At 64.1% G+C, this 12,414-nt stretch overlaps 1 protein-coding gene, 3 non-coding genes and 1 pseudogene across 20 annotated transcripts in view; all 5 read right to left on the bottom strand.

Annotated features, from left to right (window-relative positions):
• The window catches only part of LOC122239409, a 61,834-nt gene that overhangs the window by 14,537 nt on the left and 34,883 nt on the right, over positions 1 to 12,414 (bottom strand). For 13 of the 17 annotated variants that reach the window (XM_042988272.1, XM_042988284.1, XM_042988283.1 and 10 more), the window contains 6 exons: positions 10,772 to 10,906; positions 10,404 to 10,496; positions 7,936 to 8,070; positions 7,568 to 7,660; positions 5,100 to 5,234; positions 4,358 to 4,824 (listed from right to left, as the gene is read on the bottom strand). In XM_042988272.1, coding sequence (XP_042844206.1) covers positions 4,555 to 4,824; positions 5,100 to 5,234; positions 7,568 to 7,660; positions 7,936 to 8,070; positions 10,404 to 10,496; positions 10,772 to 10,906 — 861 coding nt within the window. In that variant the 3' untranslated portion in view covers positions 4,358 to 4,554. Of the gene's footprint in view, positions 1 to 4,357; positions 4,825 to 5,099; positions 5,235 to 7,567; positions 7,661 to 7,935; positions 8,071 to 10,403; positions 10,497 to 10,771; positions 10,907 to 12,414 lie in introns of those variants that run through there. The other 4 variants (XR_006218467.1, XR_006218466.1, XM_042988286.1 and 1 more) reach the window with 3 other exon arrangements.
• Positions 84 to 168, bottom strand: LOC122239898 (annotated as a pseudogene).
• On the bottom strand, positions 4,756 to 4,849 carry LOC122239896. The gene has a single exon (XR_006219283.1). It is a non-coding gene; the product is annotated as a small nucleolar RNA SNORD116 (small nucleolar RNA).
• Positions 7,592 to 7,685, bottom strand: LOC122239895. Its single transcript, XR_006219282.1, has one exon. It is a non-coding gene; the product is annotated as a small nucleolar RNA SNORD116 (small nucleolar RNA).
• On the bottom strand, positions 10,428 to 10,521 carry LOC122239894. Its single transcript, XR_006219281.1, has one exon. It is a non-coding gene; the product is annotated as a small nucleolar RNA SNORD116 (small nucleolar RNA).

Below are 12,414 nucleotides of genomic sequence, written 5' to 3'. Positions count from 1 at the left end.
ACATTATACACACTCGCAGCTGCCACCAAAGCTAATGAACGGCATGTGTCCCTCCTGTGTGTTCACTGTCAGACTCACATGCTAGACATCAGTTTCAATGAGGGTGATGGTAAGGATTCCTCACTTATTTTGTTCAAATGTCCAAGGAATGCATATCATAGTCAATCCAAGCACATTTAAGGGCATTGAACATTTAACATTGCTGGACTCCACCCAAGGACAGCTGAGGAGTTCAAACATGTTGACCCTTGGGGGAACCCCAGGGCCAAGTCCCCGGGGAACAAGAGGAGTCAGGCCCAGGACTGGGTAGGCAGCTTGGTGTGCCCTGGAAAGAAAACCAGTAGGATTTGGCAGAGAAGCACTGCTTAACACCACGATGACTGTGCCCCCATGACCACACAAAACATGCCCTGTGCCTACTGGGGAGTCATGGCTGGCTGGCATCACATTTTACACAGTATAGGCCTAGCTTACTATCCCTGATATCTGCATCCTGCTTATTCCACCTGGGAAATGATGAGAAGAGACAACACAAGCTTCAGAAAGTCACACAGGTCCATAGGCATCCAGGGGAGTGACACCCACTGGGACCACTTTCTCTATCTCTCCCTATGATTCGTGGGCTCCTTCCATGCATGTGGGGCACGTGTCCAAACATGGATGCATCCAGGCATGGGTTTGGGCTGATGCACCAATCCCGGGCAAAAGTGCTGTGCATAGAATCTATTCTTATCCTCACACACCACATATCAGCTCCCGAACCCAATACCCAAGGCCCAATGTGGACCACGTCTACCTTGCCCTCCCATGGGATGTTCCCCAGACCAGAACCCCTCCACCCAAAAGCAACTCCCCTCCAAGGAAGTACCTAGCAACTTGCATAACCAAACAAGAAGCATTTAAATAGCTTCGGGGCATAAAACCAGTCAGCTCTTTCCCCCAATCTGAAATTTCTCATGCCACCATTTTAAGAGCCTTTCTCATGGCACTGAACTCCCTAATTTCCACTTCCCCACTGCCTTCCAGTGGAAAACCCCTACTTTAAGGGAACTGGATAGGGACTGGCAACACAAACTAAACAATTGTCTCCTCAAAACACTTTCAAGTCCATGCCAATGGGAGGCATGTGGGGGGAGAGGGGAAGAGTGGAGGAAAAGACATTTGTCCACAGAATCAACACACTACTCAAACCACAACTGGGAACCATGAAGATGATCACGTCCTGGTGCGTATACCCACTGTGAAACACTGTACACCCCAAGATAACAGGCAGCCTGCATTATTTTCACTGAACACACACTAGAGATCCATGTCTATTACAGGCATCCAGCCATGGAATGCCTGGGACAGAGGCAAATCACACAACATTCCTAATACAGGAGCAATATAGGTATATCTTACCCAGATATGTCTAGCAGTCTCCATACATGCCAAAGTCTAATTGAATCACCACCAACAATAGCCCTGTAATATAAATCCCATATCCCTGTAACCATCAAGATGGCTAACTCCTTCAGGAACCTCTTTCAGAAAATGTGCAGGCTTCCAAAATACCCTCTGTGAGAAAAACAAAACAAAACAAAACACTACACTTGCCCAACCAAAAGCCAGTGTAAAACTCGACTGAACCCAGGGCTGATTCCACACAGGGAACTGACATGGCCACAGGAAGCAGGTTCGGGAGCCCTGACCTGGAAGGAAACATGCAAAACCTTAGCTTCTTGGTCCACAGGAGCCTGCTCATGCCTATACCACAGGTCCTGCTAACACTCTCCTCAAAATTGACTCCTTCATTGGGAGCAGGATCCTTCAGCTAAGACAGCCACCAACACTTTGGCCTTTGCAGGGATCCAGCCTGTGGCATGCGATGTGGGCTCTGTCCTGCCAATACGTAACATCAGCATGGCCCACACAGAGCTCAAGGGCTGCAGCCCCGCAGGCGAGGCACAATGATAGGAGAACACATCTCCTTCACAAGGAAATGTGGACCTTCTCCAAGCTCCTGGTACGGCTGGGGCACTGAACCTCTCGGGAGATCACTCAGGTACCCGTCCTGCTGGTAGGCTCCCAAGAGAGACGTCTCCACCCCACCCAACAAGATGTGACACACCTGTGTCTGAGTCCAACGGACTGTCCCAGAGTAACACTTGCACCTCGCCAGATCCCTGCGTGAGGAGAAAAGATCTCCAAAGCAATATTTGACTGAGACACCTGGAGCAAAACCAGCCAGATATATGTTTTCAGCCAGCCCCAGTTTCAGGCATGAAGAACACCACCACTGACCACCATTCCATGGGAACACAGATGCCAGGAGTACACACAAGTCAGGGACCTCTGCTCCATACATATGCAACCTGAAGACATGAGAAGGCACCTGAAAAGGGTGGAGAAATCGCATTCACGTGTGAGAAACATACCCAGGTGCTCAGCTTGCCACACTGGGAAGAATGAATTTGTGACTACACCTTGCGTCTGCCTGTCCTGTCCCTCTGTCCCTTTGGGCTGCCTTCAGATGGGCAAGATGCCATGTATACAGGGGACTATGTGAGCAGGTGCATGTGCCTGTCTGTGAGTTTGGGTGTGTGTGTGTGTTTGTGTGTGTGAGTGTACAGGTTGTGTATGAGTCTGTTCAGTGGTGTGGTTCAGAGAGGGTGTTTTTGCTCATCTAGGGAGGTCTCCATGCCTGCAAGAGCTTACTTGGTGTGCAAATCCATAACTTGATGTCCTGCCACAAAACAGCACAAGACATATTTCCTTGCAAATCAGAGTTCACCTTTGATCTCTAGGGGTGGCTGAAACTGGCCAGTGATTCCCTCTCTTAAAGCACTGTTGCCAAGCATAGCATACCGGTATCTGGTGTACACCCCTCCTCTCCTGCCGCTGGTAACCATGACAACATGGACTGTGGAGGCCAGCAAGCCATTACACTGGAAGCACACTTGAATGAACCTCAGCAGTCAGTGGAAAACCAAAACATCCCAAAGTAAGGCTGGTAAACCTCCAGTGCGGGCAACTAGGCAGAAGCCTAGGCATAGCCATGTGAGGCGGCCAAAGGATTATAGGCCAGGTGCCCATACTTATCCATTTTGACAAAACACCCTCTGCAGCAACGAAGCACATGCCTTCCTCACCAAATGTCAGTATACAACCCCAATGAAATCAGGGTGCAATCCCAGCCAGAGAACCGGCATGGCTAAGGACAGTGGACTTCAGGGCCCAGAGCTGTGAAGAAACGAGCAATCTATTGGCTGCTTGGTCCACAGCAGCCTGATCAAGCCTACATGGGTAGTCTCTTCAGCACTTCCAAAAAAACAGACCCACACATTGGGGGCACAATTCTTCAGTGAGGAAAGCCACCAATGCATTGGTCTTTGAAAGGACCCAGGCTATGGCATAAGACGTGCGCCCTCTGCCTAGGACCAGGAACAGTGGAATGGCCCTCACAAAGCTCAAGTGCTGCAGCCCCGCAGGTGAGAGGTACACTGCACTTGTTGGAAGACAACATGCCTTGTTCACAGGTGGGGGCACCTCTCCGAAGATTCCCATCCAGCAGGGGCATTGCGCCTAGCATCGCAAAACATAAGCCCCAATGTGCTGGTAGGTTTCTGCAGAAAAGTGCCAACTCCACCTAAAAGTATGGGAGACACCTGTGCCCAAGTACAACAGAAACTCCGAGAGTAACACTGTCATGTCAGCAGCACCATGACAAAGGAGACATTGTCACAAAGTCAGGAATGACCAGAGATAGGTCTTCATCCAATGCCATGCTTACACTCATGAAGAACACCACCAATGAAAGCAGATCTTTAAGGCACAAAGGGATAGGAGAGCACACAACAGAAGGACTACAGTACAAAAATCATGCACACTGAAGTCTGGACTTTGAGCCACGGTTTGCCATCCACATCAAAAGCCAGATATCAGTCAGGAAACAAGGAAGGAACTGGGAACAAAATGTGACACTAGGGAAGAGAATGCAGACAGAATTACCAAGAATGTGGCACCCTGCTTTCCCTAACATTACTATCCGGGAAAAGGGCAGAACAAAAACTTGACAGGACACTGAGGCATTAAGAAGAGTAGTCAGAGACACATTGGGTGAGAAAACTGAAAGAGATTCACAAGAAGATCCCAACAACAAAAGGGTCTAAAGACGTGTTCCACAACCAACACATAAACTGTTCCACGTACTTGAGTGAGAGAAAGGGCTCGTGTCCAGGGATGGCCGCCGCCTCGGGCTGGGGCTCCCGCGCCCCCCCACGGCCCGCCAGGCCTGCCTCGCCCGGCCCCTCAACACACACCGCCGCGCGCTTAGGCCCGCACAGCCCTCCGGGCCCTCGCAGGCCCAAGCCCTCGACTCCCAAGGGCCGGTGCCACAAGACACGCCGGTGAAGTCCTAGGCCTTGGGGGGGACCAGCTGCCCCACTCCACCCCAGTCGCCAGCCACTGCCCGCAGGCCCTGCCAGCCAGGTCCCTGCCCCCGGCTCCCAGGGCCCGTGCCACAGACACGCCTTTGAAGTCCTAGGCCTTGGGCACCAGCTGCCCCACTCGACCTCAGATGCCGCTCATTGCCCTCAGGCTCCTTGCCTGCGAGCCGTGGAAAGCCTGCGAAGGTGGGGAAACGGCTCCCTGACCCGGAGACACCCCGCGAGCCTCTCCCAGGCGCAGGCCGTGGGCGCTGCTGCTTGCAGGGGTGTGACCAATGGGAAGCCTGCTGTCCCTGACGCTTACCTTCCCTGGGGCGGACAACGTGCTGGACCTCAGTTTCGATGAGAACGACGGGAGGGAGTTCTCACTCATTTTGTTCAGCTTTTCCAAGGAATGCTGTTGAGGGAGTCATCATCGATCCGAGCACATTCTGGGCGGCCTGGCCGGCTGACCCAGGCGGGCCGGGTGGCTCAGCGGGGCAAGCCGAGGGACTCAGGGTCCTCCCGGTGCCCGGGCCGTGCAGAGCCACGCCACTGAGCCAGAGGAACGGACAGGCCCCTCTGGGAGCAAAACCCCACGTGCCCAGCGGGCCACCTGCACTAGCGGCCTCTTGGGCAGCCCCGGGAAAGCCTAAAGCCAGGGGCACGAGCTGACCCCCGGGGAAGGCTTACCGTCTGGACGCTCCCGTCAGCAACGTGCCCGTTCCGGGCCACGCTTCTTCCGGCCGTACCGCAAACCACAGGCACTCGGGGGCCAGGGAGGCCTTCGTGTCTCGGCCGACCGCGAGCCTGGCGTGGCCACTGCACCTGAGAAAGGGGGAGCAATCGCCCGCGGGCGTCACCAAGGTACCCAGGGGCTCCGCTCGCCACGCCGGGCAGAACGAATCCGCGACCACGCCTTGCGTCCGTCTGCCTGTCCTGTCCCTCGGCCCCCTGGGGCTGCCTGCGGACGGGCAACAAGCCACGGGCGCAGGGCACTGTGGGAGCGGGAGCGCGTGCCTCTTCGTGCGCACGGAGGGTCATGTGTGCTGGGAGGCTGGGCTAGGGGCTGTAGCGGGCTGCTGAGCCGGGCGGCCTGGGTCCCTGCAAGAGCACGCGTGCCTGGGGCGCAGGTCCTGGCCCCGGCGTCGCGTCAGGCGACTGGCACAGGCCCGGTGGCCTTGCACACCAGGGAGCCGCGCTGGACGCCTCTGGGCCACTGACGCGGGCCAGGCTCTGCCCCTCCCAAACACTCTCTGGCCACGCGGTGCCCACCGACCTCCACACGCATCCGTTCCCGCCGCTGCCCACCCTTTCCACGTGCACCGTGGAAGCCAGCACTGGATGGAACCTCAGGGGTCCCAGGAAAACCCAAAACCTGCCCCCCAGGGAGTCTGGCCGCCCTGGCCCGCAGGCTACGGGGCAGAGGACGAGGCAGCGCCCTCCCAGGCGGCCACGGGACAAACGGTGCCCCCACCTCTCCACTCCGCCAGAATGGCCGGGGCGGCTAGGCTGCCCGGGCCCGGCCCCCAACTAACGCCGGCGCCAAAGCCCACCGAGCCGCGTGCGCGTTCCCTACCAGGGAGTCGGCGAGGCCACGGCCACGGGGCGCCAGGGCCCCGGCCCGCAAGGGAACGAGCATTCCCTGGGCTGCCCGCTCCGTGGGAGTGTGTTCCCACGTGCGTGGGAATTCCCTCCCGCCAACTCTGCCAAATGGACCGGGCCGCCGACGGCCGGAAGCTGCAGGGAGGGCAGCCGCAGACAGGCTTTGACCTTTGCAAGGATGCGGCCCGCGGCAGGCGACGTGGCCCCTGCCCACGGCCCAGGAACACGCGCGTGGCCCTCACAGGGAACACAAGGGCTGCAGCCCCGCAGGCCAGGGCCACAGCGAGAGGAGATCACGTCGCCCTCGCCACGGGAGACGGACCTCTGCCAAGCGGCCCGCGGGGCCGAGGCACCGCGCCTGGCCTCAGGGATCGCAGGCCCGCGCCTGCCTGCCAGGTCACCGCAGAGGAACCTGCGGCCCACCCGAGAGGACGGGAGGCACACCGTGCCCGACTGCAAGGGGCAGCACCTCCCGGGGTGTCTACTTTGGCCCCACCAGCTCCGTGCCCGAGGAGACAGCGCCCCCGTGGCAGGCCCGGGCGGGGGCTGGGGGGCAGCCTCTTTGGCCGGGGCCCTGTTGAGGGCCCCTGTTGAAAGGCCACCACCCCTGGCGCCCTTCCTCCGGAGACCAGCGGCCAGGAGGGCCCTGAGGAGGGGGACCGCCGTGCCACACCGCTGCACCCTGAAGCCGGCCCTGGGAGCCACTGACTGTGCCATCCACGGGAGGAGGCCGCAGGACTCCGCGTAACCCACGACGGACGCGGGGACGCCACGAGACACCAGGGCTGAGCAGGCCCGGGCACTCCCCCAGGGCGCGGTCCCCTCTGGACCGTGCCAGTCCCGTTCAGGCCTTCGGCCGGCCCGGCATGCCGGCTTCACCCTGGGCCCGAAGCGCCGGCGCCACTTGCCGCCTTGCGTGGCCGCCGGGCAGGGCCGATGGTTCCAACCTGGCCGGTGCCGCAGCCCGGCCTCTTGCCCCGGCCCAGAAGCCCGAGCCAGGGGCCGCTCCACGTACGTCAGTGAGAGAAAGGGCTCGTGTCCAGGGATGGCCGCCGCCTCGGGCTGGGGCTCCCGCGCCCCCCCCACGGCCCGCCAGGCTTGCCTCGCCCGGCCCCTCAACACACACCGCCGCGCGCTTAGGCCCGCACAGCCCTCCGGGCCCTCGCAGGCCCCAGCCCTCGACTCCCAAGGGCCGGTGCCACAAGACACGCCGGTGAAGTCCTAGGCCTTGGGGGGGACCAGCTGCCCCACTCCACCCCAGTCGCCAGCCACTGCCCGCAGGCCCTGCCAGCCAGGTCCCTGCCCCCGGCTCCCAGGGCCCGTGCCACAGACACGCCTTTGAAGTCCTAGGCCTTGGGCACCAGCTGCCCCACTCGACCTCAGATGCCGCTCATTGCCCTCAGGCTCCTTGCCTGCGAGCCGTGGAAAGCCTGCGAAGGTGGGGAAACGGCTCCCTGACCCGGAGACACCCCGCGAGCCTCTCCCAGGCGCAGGCCGTGGGCGCTGCTGCTTGCAGGGGTGTGACCAATGGGAAGCCTGCTGTCCCTGACGCTTACCTTCCCTGGGGCGGACAACGTGCTGGACCTCAGTTTCGATGAGAACGACGGGAGGGAGTTCTCACTCATTTTGTTCAGCTTTTCCAAGGAATGCTGTTGAGGGAGTCATCATCGATCCGAGCACATTCTGGGCGGCCTGGCCGGCTGACCCAGGCGGGCCGGGTGGCTCAGCGGGGCAAGCCGAGGGACTCAGGGTCCTCCCGGTGCCCGGGCCGTGCAGAGCCACGCCACTGAGCCAGAGGAACGGACAGGCCCCTCTGGGAGCAAAACCCCACGTGCCCAGCGGGCCACCTGCACTAGCGGCCTCTCGGGCAGCCCCGGGAAAGCCTAAAGCCAGGGGCACGAGCTGACCCCCGGGGAAGGCTTACCGTCTGGACGCTCCCGTCAGCAACGTGCCCGTTCCGGGCCACGCTTCTTCCGGCCGTACCGCAAACCACAGGCACTCGGGGGCCAGGGAGGCCTTCGTGTCTCGGCCGACCGCGAGCCTGGCGTGGCCACTGCACCTGAGAAAGGGGGAGCAATCGCCCGCGGGCGTCACCAAGGTACCCAGGGGCTCCGCTCGCCACGCCGGGCAGAACGAATCCGCGACCACGCCTTGCGTCCGTCTGCCTGTCCTGTCCCTCGGCCCCCTGGGGCTGCCTGCGGACGGGCAACAAGCCACGGGCGCAGGGCACTGTGGGAGCGGGAGCGCGTGCCTCTTCGTGCGCACGGAGGGTCATGTGTGCTGGGAGGCTGGGCTAGGGGCTGTAGCGGGCTGCTGAGCCGGGCGGCCTGGGTCCCTGCAAGAGCACGCGTGCCTGGGGCGCAGGTCCTGGCCCCGGCGTCGCGTCAGGCGACTGGCACAGGCCCGGTGGCCTTGCACACCAGGGAGCCGCGCTGGACGCCTCTGGGCCACTGACGCGGGCCAGGCTCTGCCCCTCCCAAACACTCTCTGGCCACGCGGTGCCCACCGACCTCCACACGCATCCGTTCCCGCCGCTGCCCACCCTTTCCACGTGCACCGTGGAAGCCAGCACTGGATGGAACCTCAGGGGTCCCAGGAAAACCCAAAACCTGCCCCCCAGGGAGTCTGGCCGCCCTGGCCCGCAGGCTACGGGGCAGAGGACGAGGCAGCGCCCTCCCAGGCGGCCACGGGACAAACGGTGCCCCCACCTCTCCACTCCGCCAGAATGGCCGGGGCGGCTAGGCTGCCCGGGCCCGGCCCCCAACTAACGCCGGCGCCAAAGCCCACCGAGCCGCGTGCGCGTTCCCTACCAGGGAGTCGGCGAGGCCACGGCCACGGGGCGCCAGGGCCCCGGCCCGCAAGGGAACGAGCATTCCCTGGGCTGCCCGCTCCGTGGGAGTGTGTTCCCACGTGCGTGGGAATTCCCTCCCGCCAACTCTGCCAAATGGACCGGGCCGCCGACGGCCGGAAGCTGCAGGGAGGGCAGCCGCAGACAGGCTTTGACCTTTGCAAGGATGCGGCCCGCGGCAGGCGACGTGGCCCCTGCCCACGGCCCAGGAACACGCGCGTGGCCCTCACAGGGAACACAAGGGCTGCAGCCCCGCAGGCCAGGGCCACAGCGAGAGGAGATCACGTCGCCCTCGCCACGGGAGACGGACCTCTGCCAAGCGGCCCGCGGGGCCGAGGCACCGCGCCTGGCCTCAGGGATCGCAGGCCCGCGCCTGCCTGCCAGGTCACCGCAGAGGAACCTGCGGCCCACCCGAGAGGACGGGAGGCACACCGTGCCCGACTGCAAGGGGCAGCACCTCCCGGGGTGTCTACTTTGGCCCCACCAGCTCCGTGCCCGAGGAGACAGCGCCCCCGTGGCAGGCCCGGGCGGGGGCTGGGGGGCAGCCTCTTTGGCCGGGGCCCTGTTGAGGGCCCCTGTTGAAAGGCCACCACCCCTGGCGCCCTTCCTCCGGAGACCAGCGGCCAGGAGGGCCCTGAGGAGGGGGACCGCCGTGCCACACCGCTGCACCCTGAAGCCGGCCCTGGGAGCCACTGACTGTGCCATCCACGGGAGGAGGCCGCAGGACTCCGCGTAACCCACGACGGACGCGGGGACGCCACGAGACACCAGGGCTGAGCAGGCCCGGGCACTCCCCCAGGGCGCGGTCCCCTCTGGACCGTGCCAGTCCCGTTCAGGCCTTCGGCCGGCCCGGCATGCCGGCTTCACCCTGGGCCCGAAGCGCCGGCGCCACTTGCCGCCTTGCGTGGCCGCCGGGCAGGGCCGATGGTTCCAACCTGGCCGGTGCCGCAGCCCGGCCTCTTGCCCCGGCCCAGAAGCCCGAGCCAGGGGCCGCTCCACGTACGTCAGTGAGAGAAAGGGCTCGTGTCCAGGGATGGCCGCCGCCTCGGGCTGGGGCTCCCGCGCCCCCCCCACGGCCCGCCAGGCTTGCCTCGCCCGGCCCCTCAACACACACCGCCGCGCGCTTAGGCCCGCACAGCCCTCCGGGCCCTCGCAGGCCCCAGCCCTCGACTCCCAAGGGCCGGTGCCACAAGACACGCCGGTGAAGTCCTAGGCCTTGGGGGGGACCAGCTGCCCCACTCCACCCCAGTCGCCAGCCACTGCCCGCAGGCCCTGCCAGCCAGGTCCCTGCCCCCGGCTCCCAGGGCCCGTGCCACAGACACGCCTTTGAAGTCCTAGGCCTTGGGCACCAGCTGCCCCACTCGACCTCAGATGCCGCTCATTGCCCTCAGGCTCCTTGCCTGCGAGCCGTGGAAAGCCTGCGAAGGTGGGGAAACGGCTCCCTGACCCGGAGACACCCCGCGAGCCTCTCCCAGGCGCAGGCCGTGGGCGCTGCTGCTTGCAGGGGTGTGACCAATGGGAAGCCTGCTGTCCCTGACGCTTACCTTCCCTGGGGCGGACAACGTGCTGGACCTCAGTTTCGATGAGAACGACGGGAGGGAGTTCTCACTCATTTTGTTCAGCTTTTCCAAGGAATGCTGTTGAGGGAGTCATCATCGATCCGAGCACATTCTGGGCGGCCTGGCCGGCTGACCCAGGCGGGCCGGGTGGCTCAGCGGGGCAAGCCGAGGGACTCAGGGTCCTCCCGGTGCCCGGGCCGTGCAGAGCCACGCCACTGAGCCAGAGGAACGGACAGGCCCCTCTGGGAGCAAAACCCCACGTGCCCAGCGGGCCACCTGCACTAGCGGCCTCTCGGGCAGCCCCGGGAAAGCCTAAAGCCAGGGGCACGAGCTGACCCCCGGGGAAGGCTTACCGTCTGGACGCTCCCGTCAGCAACGTGCCCGTTCCGGGCCACGCTTCTTCCGGCCGTACCGCAAACCACAGGCACTCGGGGGCCAGGGAGGCCTTCGTGTCTCGGCCGACCGCGAGCCTGGCGTGGCCACTGCACCTGAGAAAGGGGGAGCAATCGCCCGCGGGCGTCACCAAGGTACCCAGGGGCTCCGCTCGCCACGCCGGGCAGAACGAATCCGCGACCACGCCTTGCGTCCGTCTGCCTGTCCTGTCCCTCGGCCCCCTGGGGCTGCCTGCGGACGGGCAACAAGCCACGGGCGCAGGGCACTGTGGGAGCGGGAGCGCGTGCCTCTTCGTGCGCACGGAGGGTCATGTGTGCTGGGAGGCTGGGCTAGGGGCTGTAGCGGGCTGCTGAGCCGGGCGGCCTGGGTCCCTGCAAGAGCACGCGTGCCTGGGGCGCAGGTCCTGGCCCCGGCGTCGCGTCAGGCGACTGGCACAGGCCCGGTGGCCTTGCACACCAGGGAGCCGCGCTGGACGCCTCTGGGCCACTGACGCGGGCCAGGCTCTGCCCCTCCCAAACACTCTCTGGCCACGCGGTGCCCACCGACCTCCACACGCATCCGTTCCCGCCGCTGCCCACCCTTTCCACGTGCACCGTGGAAGCCAGCACTGGATGGAACCTCAGGGGTCCCAGGAAAACCCAAAACCTGCCCCCCAGGGAGTCTGGCCGCCCTGGCCCGCAGGCTACGGGGCAGAGGACGAGGCAGCGCCCTCCCAGGCGGCCACGGGACAAACGGTGCCCCCACCTCTCCACTCCGCCAGAATGGCCGGGGCGGCTAGGCTGCCCGGGCCCGGCCCCCAACTAACGCCGGCGCCAAAGCCCACCGAGCCGCGTGCGCGTTCCCTACCAGGGAGTCGGCGAGGCCACGGCCACGGGGCGCCAGGGCCCCGGCCCGCAAGGGAACGAGCATTCCCTGGGCTGCCCGCTCCGTGGGAGTGTGTTCCCACGTGCGTGGGAATTCCCTCCCGCCAACTCTGCCAAATGGACCGGGCCGCCGACGGCCGGAAGCTGCAGGGAGGGCAGCCGCAGACAGGCTTTGACCTTTGCAAGGATGCGGCCCGCGGCAGGCGACGTGGCCCCTGCCCACGGCCCAGGAACACGCGCGTGGCCCTCACAGGGAACACAAGGGCTGCAGCCCCGCAGGCCAGGGCCACAGCGAGAGGAGATCACGTCGCCCTCGCCACGGGAGACGGACCTCTGCCAAGCGGCCCGCGGGGCCGAGGCACCGCGCCTGGCCTCAGGGATCGCAGGCCCGCGCCTGCCTGCCAGGTCACCGCAGAGGAACCTGCGGCCCACCCGAGAGGACGGGAGGCACACCGTGCCCGACTGCAAGGGGCAGCACCTCCCGGGGTGTCTACTTTGGCCCCACCAGCTCCGTGCCCGAGGAGACAGCGCCCCCGTGGCAGGCCCGGGCGGGGGCTGGGGGGCAGCCTCTTTGGCCGGGGCCCTGTTGAGGGCCCCTGTTGAAAGGCCACCACCCCTGGCGCCCTTCCTCCGGAGACCAGCGGCCAGGAGGGCCCTGAGGAGGGGGACCGCCGTGCCACACCGCTGCACCCTGAAGCCGGCCCTGGGAGCCACTGACTGTGCCATCCACGGGAGGAGGC

Source organism: Panthera tigris, chromosome B3 (assembly GCF_018350195.1).
Source record: "Panthera tigris isolate Pti1 chromosome B3, P.tigris_Pti1_mat1.1, whole genome shotgun sequence".
NCBI classification, from domain to species: domain Eukaryota; kingdom Metazoa; phylum Chordata; class Mammalia; order Carnivora; family Felidae; genus Panthera; species Panthera tigris.
Note: the sequence above shows the minus strand (reverse complement) of the source record. Positions and strands in the feature narration are given on the sequence as shown.